We start from the raw sequence: 15023 nt of genomic DNA, 5'->3' as shown, positions 1-15023 counted from the left end.
ATCCCCACTCATTTTAGATTGCAAATTATAGAGGAACTACAAAGGAAAAAAATCAATATTATTTTGGTTTTGTCTTCTACAGCAAGTATTAAAAGTACACTTGTCAAAACAAAAACACAATTCAAGCGAGAAGTCCTAAATACTTAAGATTTTTAAATTAGAAATAATTCTGCCTTTTGAAAATAAGCGTTATTTTACAATTAAGTAGGAAACTATTCTGAACCATCAAATAATTTTAACAACTTTCTTACACTTCGGTCATAAAGAGTGTTTAAAAAAAAAAACTAGCATTATTATTCTATTTGTCTACCATAGATTGCTACCAAGATAAGTAACTATATAACTCACTGGACATTTGGAAGACTGTTCAAAACTTTAAAAATAATACAATAATCAGACTTAAAGCTTATCAACTGTCCAATTATGCATTCAGGTAAATAAATGTAAGGATGATATTTAACATTTACTTCCTGGTAAAAGAATTAAATATCTATCATGAATTCAAGACAATGATACCTAACATTTTACTTCCTGGACAAATCACTGTCAAAAATATTTCGACAAGGAGACATAATTAACCATTAATCCTTCTGTAAACTTCCACTAGAATTAAGAAGAGTAAGGCAAATACCAATATCATTTAAAATATAAGCACTGAGTATTTGCTAGAATTTAGTAACTAAAAGCACTTTGATGCTCATAACAAACTAAATAAAGGTCTAATAAACAGACAGTGTTTCCTGCTCCTCCTTGCCTCCTCTCTTCTCTTCTTCCCACTCCATTAAAAAGCGAAATTGTTGCCACCTCTGATTTCTCACTGTTTTCAGTAACTTTCAGTTATCCTGAGTTTCTCTGACTCCTCCTTTTTCTACTAATTGAAAAGACCGATTATTTGCCTTATATCTCTATAATACACAATGCTACCAAATCAAGATCACACCCAATACGTTGTTCATTCTTCTCCACCATTTCTTCTGAAACCTCAAGCCAGTCGGGGATTGTTGTCAGAACTGTTTTATTTTTAACTACTTCTAGATTATCCAGTTGTATCTACTTATAAAAAAATAAACTATTGCTTCCTCACTACTATGTATTAAAAATACATATGCAAAGTTTTTAAAAAGTATTATGTAAACTATCTTTTATAAAAATAAGGTAATTTTAATAAAAAATGAAGTATTGTCTCCCCACTACTAAGAACTGTTCATAGACATTCTTAACATTCTGTTGCTACTAAAATGTCATTAAATTCCTAAGCAAAAGCATTCCAGTTCCAACAGAAGGAAAACTCAGTAGCTCCTATTCAGATGGAAATGTAGCCACTTACACCTACTATTAACCTCCTTTTCTTTGGAACAAATGTTTAAAAACATTTTAAAACATCTGTCTCATGAAAGCACAAGTTTAATGATTATAATTCAGAGTCAACTTTAACCTTTTCATTCCCTGACATGGTCCTATGCATATTTATTCAGTCACGTATGTTTATATGATTACAGTCTTTGAAAAACATCATACCTGGCGTCTTTTCAAATAGTCAAGTGCAATTTGTACATTCTGTAGTCTGTGAAAACGCATCCGACCTTTCTCTCTGGGCTAAGAACGGAAAAATGCAGGGTATAAAAAACACTGTATTTTCTGATATCACTGATCATGCTAAATACACGTATGCTGAATATACTATATAAATATACTGTATGCTCATCTTAATATGTCAAAACAGTATTTACTGCTTGGGTAGATCCATTAAATTTTTTAATGATATTTTTAATTTTTTGCATTATCTGAGATTGAATTTAAACTTGGGATTTTTCTGAGTATTTTTTATTTTAAACAGATCCTTTATTCCAAATATTTAAACAAAAGAAAAAGAGAAAATACCACGGAACATATACACTTTTCATATTCACTATCTTATAATTCTAGCCTACAGTTATTTAGCTACAGATGCACAAAAAGAATTAAATACCATTCCCCATTTTGCCTTCTTAATAAACTTTAAATCAAGAAGGTTTTTATAATTATATATGTATGGCATGTTAATGAAAATGAGGTAAAGTAGCATCAGTTGGTATAAAAATCACCAAGAAGGAGAAAGACAGTGGAGGTTTACTTAGCCATGACAGAGGAAGAGAGAAAAGCAATTAAGGCCATGTAATATATTTCCTCTTTATTTTATATTTGTTTTGCACAAATCGGTTGGACTCGATAATAGTTTTACACTGCTTGGGGATGGACATGATGATTTGCTGTCTCAGCAAAACTGACAAACCGTTAACTCTTTTCCTTGATGCCATTTCCCTTAAGAAATGTCACAAGTTAGCAGAAGGAAAACATAAGGAAACAGACCTGAGAAAATGTTAAACAAAAATACAAAGAATGGAGCTGAAATTTACCACATAAAATCTTCCAAAGGGAAAACAAGAAAAAAGAAAACTGACAGCTGAGCTGCTCAAACATGAATAGGTTGCTGAAGCCAAAGGCAGCAGAATTAAAACAGACAGCAGAGCACAGAATGGGAAAATAAGTTCCATATAACACGAGAAATGATGGTGATGAATTCCCCACTGGATCCACAAAAGCACAAATTCCAATAAAATCAGGGGGCTCTACGGACGTGATGACAAAAGAAGCACATCTGTCTTGCAAAGGTAGGCTGAGTTAGTTGAGTGTCACCGGGATTAAACAGCTCTGTGAGCTCTGTCAGGATTCTAGCATTTTAAATATTCCCCCCCTAAATAAAACGAGACATATAAGGTAGGTAAAGAAGGTCCCTCAAATACCTACTGCCAGTAGGAATGATTTAAAGCATAATCTTAAGCATTAAATAAATGTCCGTAAGTTTCTTCAAATAAAACAAAAGACAGTTATGTTGGAAATATTAATTTCAGAAGTAGAACAGATTTGTATTAAAATTAGTGGGCTGGTTATAAGATTTCCATACTTATACAAAAGGTATATAAATTTATTTAGCTCAAATGCCATCCTGTAATTTAAGCACATATGTTCAAATACCATGCAGTGCACAGAAATAAATTTAAAGAGAAAATATGTCCTTTGTCCAAGTTGCTGGTACACACACATCCATCTCCCTGTGGGTTTTGGTCCTTTCTATAGTTTTCTAAAAAGGAGCCCAAACCCGTGGGTTACTCTATCGTGTTAGCGCTCACCGCATGTAAAGCTAGGTTAGTGGAGTTACGGGGGCCGACACCTACCCCCTTATCCTCATCCTCCACATCCTCATGCTGTTCATATTCGCATGCTTCTGTGGCACTCACCAATCGTAAGGTCTTCAAAATATCTCGTTCCCTTGGCTAATGAATATAACAGACAGAAGATAGGACAGCAAAGACACAAGACAGACCAGAAATGAAAAGAAGAGCATGAACAGAACTTAATGAAGGAGACCAGGTAACCAAGAAGGGGGAGAAATGTTCACAAAAAAGGAGATGACACCTGTGGAGGGGGTTAGACCATCTGTCAGAAAGTGATGCTTATTTCCTTGCTATTTGTGAGTCTTTTAATAGGGGGTTATATTATGCATCCAACTTCTGATAAGAAAAAAAAAACAAAAAAAACCCCAAAGGTAAAAAAGAACAGAAGTAGTATTTTAATTATAGAATTGATTATATAAGCAAGGTCATCAAAGTACTTCCATCTCCCAAATGCACATCATTTAAAGTGTGAAAATGCTTCATAATCTAACCAGAACTCTTTTTCCAGGCAGAATTCACAGCAGCTCAAAAGACGAATGCTGCAAAACTCTGGACAGTCTGTGCTGAAAACATATTAGTCATATGCAAAAAGGATTACATGTTCTTCAAAATAAATTACGAAATTTAAAACTTACCAAGGTGTCTCCTGAAAGAACCTCTAAAAGAGAGATCAAATTGTGTCCGTCCCTCAAGTCTTCATAGAGATCATTCACGTGTTTTCGAACCTACACAGAAAAAAGCAAGTTAAAATTTTCGGTCCTAGAACCCAGATCACCCTTAAGACTCAAACAAGAAAGGGGGCAAGGAGAAAACATTCCTTCATGTACATGTGTTCACTCATGTAGTGTTTTTAAAAATATTAGTATTCTCTCACTACTTAAAAAATAAAATTTAAAAACTAAAAAAATAAATTTCAGATTAATAATTCATACAAGTAAAACTGTTAAATTTTTAACACAACAGAATATATAAAAATCTGGACAACTACATAGAGTTACAATTTCTAAAATACAGGCAATGCCCTGACCTGAATCATGATTCCTGATACAGCAACCAAAGCCACCTCAGCAAGAGGGGTGAGTTTTTATCCCCCGGTTGGTCTTCCTAATCTCTGGGCCACAAAATCCAGGATGCCAGAGGCACACACTCCACACTTTAAAAATCCACTGATGTAGGCTGGGGAAAGGGTACATGAGACTCTGTATACTACTTCTGAAAATTCCTGTGAGTCTATGATAATTTCAAAATAAAAGGTTTTTAAAAATTCATATATGTGAGGTTATAAGACCTCTGTCCAAAATTCTTCTGCACAGCGTAAATCTTCCTGTGGTGGAGAGTTTTCTTTTTTTCTTTCTTTCTTTTTTTTTTTGATACCTTCTTTTTTAATATTTTACTTTACACTGAAGTAATTTGATTTACAATGTTGGGTTAGTTTCAGGTGTACAGCAAAGTGATTTAGTTATACATATACCTATTCTTTTTCAGCTTCTTTACCCATATAGGTTATTACAGAGTATTGAGCAGAGTTCCCTGTACTATGCAGTAGGTCCTTGTTGATTATCTATTTTATATATAGTAGTGTATATATGTTAATCCCAACCTCCTAATTTATCCCTCCCATTGGAGGGTTTTCATAACCACATTTACACTAGCTGCAAGTTAACAGGCCTCGTTTAAGTTTCTGATTTTAGAGCTCAAACCACCGAAGATTTCCCCCAAACTCTGCTAGTTGGCCACACAGGGACACTTCCTGTGAATTAATGCTTGGCCCACTGTAAGGCGTCTGCCAGACAGACAAGGACAGAGCAGGCTGTGAGAATGGCTGTCCCACAGTGGGCTGGTTCATCTCCACGTTCTCACCTTTGGGTGATTCTGGGCTGCGTTACTTTGCACTGCTCTCAGGAAAGGAGTCAAGGAAGTGGTCCAGAAAGAGGTAAAGACCAGCATTCCCCTTGCATCACTTGGGCACAGCCCTACATGCTCCCTGTCTGTGTGGTACACTCTGGAGGTTTATACACATGAGTCAAACTCCTTTGCGCTTGCAAAATGTCAGGTGAATATACAGCAGAAAGTAATACAGAGATCCAAAGTATAGTCAAAACTCTCTGACTACAGAGCAACCAGCAAGAAAGGACCTAATGGAAACTAGAAGCAAGCCTTTGATGAGTAAGTCTTCTGGGTCTAAAAAAGAAGCTAAATTTTATTATCTTAACTGACTATCTACATGTTTTGCAGTATGTTTTATCGTCAGAAAATATTTTTGATTAGTGAAGAAAAAACTTCCCTTAAGAGTTTCATATCAAATTTACCACCTCCTATAACAGTATTTTGGGACTTTCTGCCTAAGTCACAGAACCTTTTAATATTCCATTAATTTAATATTCAATTATCCATCTATGCATCATTATTACAAAAAATATAGGCATTAAACTCGGGCCCAACAGCTCTAAGTAATTGCTAATTCCAATAGTACCTATAAAGTGGCAAGGAAAACTGAAACAGTCAAATTACTTTTAACCAAGTGTCCCCATTTTCACAAGCTGACATTTTTATTTTGATTTCCTAATTCCCAAGGAATATCAGCTGACTCTTTGGTGTCACAAGATACAACAGTAATAGAAAGCTCAAAAATACTTCACTTTTATTAAAAAAACAGCATATCATAACACATTTCAGGCAATCCTTATTTAGAAAATCTATACATATCCAAATAAGTTACAAAGAGATTATTCCTTCCGCTAAATATTGGGTTGGCCAAAAACTCTGTTCGGGTTCCTCCATAAGATGCTACGGAAAAAACTTTTTGGCCAACTCAGTATTTACCTTCCATTCAATAAATACCATTAAATGACAATCCCCTGAAGTACAATTACATTTCAGAGATGAACCAATTTCCAAGGATCTTTTCAGGAACAAATCTATGACATACATGACACACATGCGTGCAGAAAAGCAACTTTATGAAATGAGTACTAATACTTAATTTTCTTTTTTTTTTTTTTTTTTTTTGCGGTATGCGGGCCTCTCACTGTTGTGGCCTCTCCCATTGCGAAGCACAGGCTCTGGACACACAGGCTCAGCGGTCATGGCTCACGGGCCAAGCCGCTCCGTGGCATGTGGGATCTTCCCGGACCGGGGCACGAACCCATGTACCCTGCATCGGCAAGCAGGCTCTCAACCACTGCACCACCAGGGGAGCCCTAATACTTAATTTTCTACTCACATACTAGAGCACTGTAAGAATTCACTTGGTCTCATTCCAAGCCATGAGCTTGAATTTATAAGCCTAAGGGCCTACTTGAAAACAAGACAGAGGATGTCCATGGATGGATGAATGAATAAAGAAGATGTGATATATACACAGTGGAATATTATTCAGCCAGTAAAATGAAATCTTGCCATTTGCAACAACATGGACCTTGAGGGAATTAGACTAGGTGAAATAAGTCAGAGAGAGAAGAACAAATATCATATGATTTCACTTATAAGTGGAATCTAAAAAAACAACAAATGAGCAAACTAAACAAAACAAAAATCATAGATACAGAGAACAGAATGGTGGTTGCCAGAGGGGAAGGGGTATGGGGAGTGGGTGAAACAGGCAAAGGGGATCAAAACATACCAACTTCCAGTTATAAAATAAGTAAGTCATGGGGATGTAACGTACAGCATGGTGTCTACAGTCAATAATATTGTAGCACATACTTGAAAGCTGCCAAGAGAATAAATCCTGAAAGGTAACTTTATCTGGTGATGGATGGTAACTATAGATTTTTGTGGTGATCATATTGCAATGTATACAAATATCAAATCATGATGATGTACACCTGAACCCAATACAATGTTATCTGCCAATTATACCTCAATTAAAAAAACAAGGCAGAGGAGCTAAGCTTGTGAATTTCATGCACATCACTGCATTTAAATCTATGTACTCCTCTATGTATCTCCAGTGTAACCAGAAAGCAGACTAACTCTAAGAGCCTGAGCAGGGACATGAGAGATCACATATACATAAACAATATTATGCAGCTCCTGACCCTTGGCCAGCTGCTGAATCCCTCAAAATAGACAACTCCATAGTGTACCTCTGACATCTTCAGAAGGTACAGTAGGACACAAGGGCACGGTCAGGATGGGGTCCCGCAGGGCAGTAACCAACACACAGAGCTGAGTAAGCCATGCGCTCTGGACCCCTTTACCCACCGAGGCCTGCCTGAGTCACACTTCAATCCACATGCACTTCCTCTGTCTTTCTCACTTCAGGACAGTTAAAGATGGTGTGTAATTAATAGCCAAGACATGGAAACAACCTAAACGTCCATCAACAAACGAACGGATAAACAAGATGTGGTACATATATACAATAGAATATTACTCAGCCATTAAAAAAAAACAAAATAATGCCATTTGCAGCAACATGGATGCAACTAGAGATTGTCATACTGAGTGAAGTAAGTCAGAAAGACAACAACAAACACCATATGCTATCACATATATGTGGAATCTAAAAGAGGACACAAATGAACCTATCTAATGAAACAGAAACAGAATCACAGACATAGAGAACAGACTTGTGGTTGCCTATCTATGAAACAGAAACATAATCACGGACATAGAGAACAGACTAGTGGTTGCCTATCTATGAAACAGAAACAGAATCATGGACATAGAGAACAGACTAGTGGTTGCCAAGAAGGAGAGGGTTGGTGGGGGGATGGACTGGGAGTTTGGGATTAGCAGATGAAAGCTTTTATATATAGAATGGATAAAGAAGAAGGTCCTACAGTATAGCACAGAGAACTATATTCAATATCCTATGATAAGTCATAATGGAAAAGAATATAAAAGAAGAATTATTTATATGTAAAACCAAATCACTTTGATACACAACAGTAATTAACACATTATAATCAACTATACTTCAATAAAAGAAAAAAAAAGATGGGTATGATTCTGAACACATATTTCACAGGAAAGCAATTTCACAACTTGCCAGATTGAACCAAACCATCTACATCAGAGAAACTTTCCACAGCAAGGTGTCCTTTTCCACCATCATATTTATGCAACAACAAAGAAAAATCAAATTAGGCAGGTTTAGAGAAGCAGATTATGCCAAATAAAACCACATTAGGAAAAGAGAAAACATGTTATAAAGGGGGAAAAAATTAGGATTTTAGTCATGTTTCTGCCATAGATCTCATGAACTAGTACCAACTGCCCAAACTCTCTGAGCCTGAATTTTCTCACCTGCAAAATGAAAGTTTGAAAACAGAAGGCCTCAAGTTCAAACCAGAGAACAAAAATTCTGTGATCTGAAAATAAAATTGTCATTGTTTTAAAAAAATCAATGTGTCAACTTAAAAGAGAAAATATGTAAAACGGAAAGCTGCTCTTAAGCCTTCTGGCTTAATTTCTTAAGAATTTTAGAAAAAAATACATAAATAGAATAATTTAGCTTCTATAATGCTTGAAAACATCCTGAGTCATTGGTTATCATGGAATATTGCTTGTTTTTCCTGTCTCAGAGGATCATTCTGAGGGTCCAGAGAAATACTGTATATGAAAAACACTACATAAATGTAAGATACCATTATTCTCATCTTTATCACTCTGTATAAAACAAATGCCACCAGTATTAAAAAAATAAACAAAAATATATAAACAATGAGTTATTACTAGGCACCCGACCCTGTTTAAGTGCTTTATAAGTCATGGCTCATTTTCTTCACCACAAAAGAATAGGGTAAAAGAGAATGTTAATTAAAAATTAAATATCAACATTATGGAAAAAAATTAAAAAATTAACATTATGGGGAAGGAGTGGTAATGGATGAACTGCATGGTAGTAACTGGGGTCCTAGAGAAATATCTGATCATGTGATCAACTGGGGGTGAAAAAAGGAAGGGATTAAATAGTTAAGCTGACACAGAAAAGCCTTTTATTTTGTCCAAAGTCTGAGTCATAGACTTTTGGCCTGGTAACTTTCCTTCACAGATGACTGCAAACTGCCAACAGTCTCAACCTTCCGCTTTCACTTTTTAATAAAACATTCTTTCTTCCCATTTTGGGTATTCTCTCCCTGTGGGACAAAAAACTGTCTGAATAAACAGTGCTCGAGGAAGTGATGAGCAACGTGAAAGCACTTTGAGACACTCTGTGGTTAAATTATATAACTTGAATTACGTAACAGGGATGAAGCATCCTTTTCTATACTTCATACAATACTCCCAGAATTTTGCAGTGCTTTTTAAAACATGTGTACAGCATTGCACCTACAGTTCACCCCTAGAGGGCGCTCATCTTCTGCTTAAGAAGAGTTTCCTAAGGAAGGCAAATAAAAGTAGGAGGTTAGGCTGAGATTCCAAACAAGGTCCTGATGATGACATACTAAACATTTCCGTTTTATTTTTGATAGAGAACAGAGTAGATCATGCCAGGTCTGTATCATCTAAATGGCTTAACTGTTCAAAATACCACTCAAAATTTTTATTTTTTTAACTTGCAATTGTTTGATTTTACGTGGGCTAAATCAAATTCAACTTTGAAGATCAGATCATCATATAGCTGCTTATGTAATGTTCAAGGATACCTTTTTCAAAAGTCTGACTCTGCAGTGGTTGATGTCAATCTAGACAAATTCCACAAAAATTTTACTTCCCATACCTAAACTTACTGCCACAGTGGAGCTGCAGTTCAGTTCAAGTCACCAAATATTTAGTAAGCATCCATCATATGCCAGGGTATCAACTGACTTCTAAGGGTGCAAAGTTGAATAAGAGCATGCCACCTCTTGAGGCCCACAGGCTAGGATGACAGAAATTTACAGAGGGGTCTGGAGTCTGAGAAGTCCCCCCACAAAGATGGGAGTGTTCCAGGTGGAAGAAAGAACCAGAACAAAGAGCCAGCTGAGGGTGCGTGCAGCTGTAGGGTGAGTTTCAGGGAAGGAAAGCGCTCATGAACCAAGGAAACGAGGTAGGGGATGAGGGTGGAAGGGGGCCGGGGCGTGGAGGGGGCTTGACCTGCCACTTGAACAAGGACAGACCTTCCCTGAGCAAAGCAAAGACAGCCACTGAAGGCTTCCACGCAGAATGAGGACACAGTATCTGACCAATATAAACCTTCTAACTATCTTGAGCAAACCTGAAGCACAGATAAAGCCGCCAAAGGTCCAATCTGTAGACAGGATGGAGGAAAGGTACCTTGGCGGGGGGGGGGGGGGGAGCAAACAGAGGCCACTTGGTAAAATGCACGCCTCCCAACCCAGCAGCAAGGAGCAAAATGCCAGAAAGGACTGCCAGGCTTCTCTTAAAGCAGTCCTACATCTGAAGGACACAGTATTCTGGAAAACAACCCCTATCTTTAGAAAGCCACATAAATAATAAAAGAAGCCTTGTCCCAAGTGAGAGCGCCTCACTGCCTTAGGTGGAGAGAAAGGGGACAGTCAGCCTCGGGGAAAACTATAAGTGAAAACGTTTTCAAGTAATTTTTTGACTTCAAACAAACACACTCAGGAAAAATAAGCAACCACATTCTCCTGGGAGAGCTCCTTTTACAAGTCCTACTCTATGAATATGTTACCATATAAATTATTGATAAGTAAATTGATGCTTTAAAAATACACAGAAATGCTTCAAAACAATGTATTCGCTTAGGTGCCTTATCTGAACAGTTATTACAAACTTATTTCAGTACTATTTCTTTAAGAATGGTGAAAAAATAAAACCACAGCTCAGACTCTTCCTAAATTACCATAAATTCTAAATTGGTACAGCTAAATATAAAAGGGAAATATCCTTATCTGATGTAATAAAAAGGTGATCATGCTTTTTCCTAGGCAGTATATTAGGTCAGCATTAAGGCCATACATAATTTATCTCCTTCACTGTTTTTTAACCATAAAATAAAGATATTCGTCATACATCATAGGGTATTAATGAATAAAATAATGAAGAGTTTTAAACAAATCAGTGTTGGCCCTAAGTAGTACAAATAATCTGTCTACTCCATATTGGACCTGATTAGTTCTCGGACAAAGAAGATTTCTCTTTTAAGCTTTCAGGTTGACGATCTACAATCAATTAAAAAACAAGCAAAAAACAACAAGGTCTTCTCTAGTCTTTCACTACAAGGTAGAACTATAGGTTGTTAAATAAAATAAGGGCATCTTTCTTACTGATAAACACTTTATGATTTGGGGGCATTTTAGTCACGGTTTCACTCAGGTACTTCTTATACTCTCTTCTGTACAGTTTCACCATTGTCGTAGGAACCTTTACAAAAGGCGATTCCGATTTTTAGAAATTTTAAAGCAAGAAGCTCTTTTCTGTAACAATTTGTTTGGGGTTTGGTGGCTGGTTCTGGTTTGGTTTGGTCTGATTTGGGTCTACCTTTCCTTCCAGGTCTTCCCTTTAGTCCACAGGAAAACAGACAAAAATCTATTTTTGCATGAGTCTCCCCATTGTCCTGTGGATCTTTTATTGCCTGCAGACCTGTATAGGCCTTGGTGCTGAACACTTATAAATAATGTAATTGAAAGGGAAAAATAAACTTAGAAATCAATTACTCTGCATATTAATTATTTTGTATCTGCCCACTGTTTTTGAAGTTAATTTTCATTAAAGATGTGGTCTAGGGACCTCCCTCCTGGCGCCGTAGTTAAGAATCCGCCTGCCAATGCAGGGGACACGGGTTTGAGCCCTGGTCTGGGAAGATCCCACATGCTGCAGAGCAACTAAGCCCATGCGCCACAACTACTGAACCTGTGCTCTAGAGCCCTCGAGCCACACCTACTGAAGCCAGTGTGCCTAGAGCTCGTGCTCTGCAACAAGAGAAGCCACCACAATGAGAAGCCTGCGCACCGCAACGAGAATAGCCCCCACTCGCCGCAACTAGAGAAAGCCCATGAGCACCAACAAAGACCCAACACAGCCAAAAATAAATAAATAAATTTATTTTTAAAAAAGATGTGGTCTAAACAACCTCTATACTACAATGTCAAACAAAGGAGCACGGGTTCACAAAGACATCAGCGTCATCCACTCCTTGTAGGCTTTAAAAGGTAGGAGGGGGCTTTTTCAGATGAGACTAAAGGATGTTTCTGCCCAAGACTGTCCTGAGGGTCAAATACTGCGATGTTTTGGCTGGAGGATGTGGGCCTCTCCTTTTAAAAGTTTATAAAATATCTTCCTAGCTCACTACTTACATAAACCTTTCTTTAAACTATTTATCACTTCAAGAAATCACAGCAAGTCCTAATCTATCAGAACAGTTTTCAATGATAACGTAAGGAAAAGGAAAGGTACCAATCACTGGCATTTTTATACTCACCTCTTTCCCATTCACCTTCTCATAATTTGGGCAAAAGGAAAAAAAAGCTGGGAAAATGGGAATCAGAATCACTTACTTCTAATTAATAGTTAATAAACTAGTCAATGAAACTAAATTTTGAAATAAATGTAAATGTGTGACTACAGTGATGTAACAAGACAAATGATGACAACTCTGCTGAATACTTTTAAACCAGTGATGCACTACATGAGCTCATATGTGCCAAGTCCTAAAAACAGAACTGGATGTAAAATGAGCCTGTTTGACACAGGTAACCCATAGCTACAGTATCGAAGTCCTGCTCCATTATCACCAACATTTTAAACAGATTCCACTGTATTGTCAAATTCTAGCCTTTACTGGAAAAGTTTTGAAACAGAATTGTGCATATTTTTCAAGAAAAATCATGTAAAATTATTTTCTTAAGCTTTCATTTAAGTTACAGACATGACCAAAATTTACAACTAGTTCAAACAATGTGTATATCCTCAATAAGCCCCCACTTAATGACTCCAACATCGTAAGTTAGGTTCAGATTAATTATTAGAAACTGGAGATGCATTCAGGTAAATATATCCAGTTCCCAGATGAAAATAAAGACAGCTCCTGGAATAGAGAAACATACCAGTCATTGCCCCTTAATGCCAAGTCACTTTAGCAGACTGATTTTCTTCTTAACACCTGTCTATTATCCATTTCAAAGAAGCCTCGACCATGGTTGGTGATAAGATGGAATAACTTTGGGGGTTGGAGGAGGGGGAGGGAGGCACCGCAGGGCACCCAGGAATCCAGAGTAAGAGCTTTGAACACTGAGGAGGAGGCAGGAGGACCCTCGGCAGCTGCTGAGTGGGGAGAGAAGAGTCCAGGAGAGGCACAGAGGGGAGTGACAAAAACTCTCCTTACCGAACACTTTTGAGCTGAATCATCTCCTTGGGGCTTGTTTCAAAAGCCCTACAGGCTGTCAATGCCAGACCTGTTCCACAGTAATTCAACAATGAAGTAGACACTTGCCCCAAATAGGAACTGTCCTCTTTCTTTTTGGCACCCTGTAAAATACCTTTTACAGGAACCCTCCTACACTGTTGTTGGGAATGTAAGTTGGTAACAGCCACTATGGAGGTTCCTTAAAAAACTAAAAATAGAGCTACCATATGATCCTGCAATCCCACTCCTGGGCATGTATCCAGAGAAAACCATCATTCAAAAAGATACATGCACCCTAATGTTCATTGAAGCACTATTCACAATAGCCAAGACATGGAAGCAACCTAAATGTCCATCGACAGATGAATGGACAAAGAAGATATGGGGTGTGTGTGTGTTTTGTGTTTTGTGTGTGTGTATGTGTGTGTGTATATATATAAAAGGATGCAATAATGCCACCTGCAGAAACCTAGAGATTATCATACTAAGTAAGCCAGACAGAGGAGGACAAATACCATACAATATTGCTTAAATATGGAATCTAAAAAAATGATACAAAAGAACTTATTTACAAAACAGAAAGAGACTCACAGACATAGAAAACAAACTTACGGTTACCAAAGGGGAAAAGGGCGTGAGGGAGGGATAAATTAGGAGTTTAGGATTAACATGTACACACTACTATACATAAAATAGATAGCCAACAAGGTCCTACTGTATAGCACAGGGAACTTTACTCAATATTTTGTAATAACCTATAAGGGAAAAGAATCTGAAAAGGAATATACATATCTACATATATATATAGATATATATAAACTGAATCACTGTGCTGTATACATGAAACTAACATGATACTGTAAACAACTATACTTCAATTAAAAAAATTTTTAATGAATAAAATACCTTTTACAACATAGCTGTTTATAGCAAAAAGAAGCACAATCACAGGGCACACAGAAAAGCCAAGAACCAACTGAGCCCTCAAGGACTAACTTCATCTCCTTCACGGAGGATGATAGCCACTTGTGTGCCACTTGCTGGAATGGTTATCACATGAGTCAGGCTGCAGGCTGGAGAGGAAGCAGGACCCTCGTGGAGGGAGCGGGGCAGGTACTGTGGGTAAAGCGCCAGGGCTGGGGAGCCGGTGAGCAGGGCTGCCTTCTGGTCACACCAACACAGGCACTTACCACGTCGCTTTCAGAACACTGGGCGAGAGACTTCCAAAGGGGGATGACACAAGTGGTTGCTTCACGGCTTTTGAAGTCTCAAGGAATGGAAAATCTCAGGGGTCTCTCAGGAGCACATTTTATAGTTCTGAGGCCTTAACAATACGATGATGCTCTCTGATACTTTACATGCAACTAACTCACCCTTCTTTAAACATAAGCCCATGTCCTCAAGTCCTTACAAGTAAACAACTGAGAACAACTGGTTGCATCCTCCTCACTAAACCTTTGAAATAACCCGGGATTATGATCAAGACAACTGCAATGGGGAGATGAACACGGAAACTATTTTTAAAGACACCCCCAGACGATGCAACTCCT

The 15023-nt window shown here is 37.5% G+C and overlaps 1 protein-coding gene across 16 annotated transcripts in view; it reads right to left on the bottom strand.

Annotated features, from left to right (window-relative positions):
• Positions 1-15023, bottom strand: part of DST (dystonin) — a 488128-nt gene that overhangs the window by 238440 nt on the left and 234665 nt on the right. For all 16 annotated transcript variants that reach the window (XM_082637986.1, XM_082637996.1, XM_082637982.1 and 13 more), the window contains 2 exons: positions 3851-3940; positions 1519-1596 (listed from right to left, as the gene is read on the bottom strand). In XM_082637986.1, the coding sequence (XP_082494112.1) occupies positions 1519-1596; positions 3851-3940 (168 nt within the window). The remainder of the gene's footprint in view (positions 1-1518; positions 1597-3850; positions 3941-15023) is intronic.

The sequence above is a fragment of the Mesoplodon mirus genome, assembly GCF_964341445.2.
Source record: "Mesoplodon mirus genome assembly, chromosome: 12".
Classification (NCBI taxonomy): domain Eukaryota; kingdom Metazoa; phylum Chordata; class Mammalia; order Artiodactyla; family Ziphiidae; genus Mesoplodon; species Mesoplodon mirus.
Note: the sequence above shows the minus strand (reverse complement) of the source record. Positions and strands in the feature narration are given on the sequence as shown.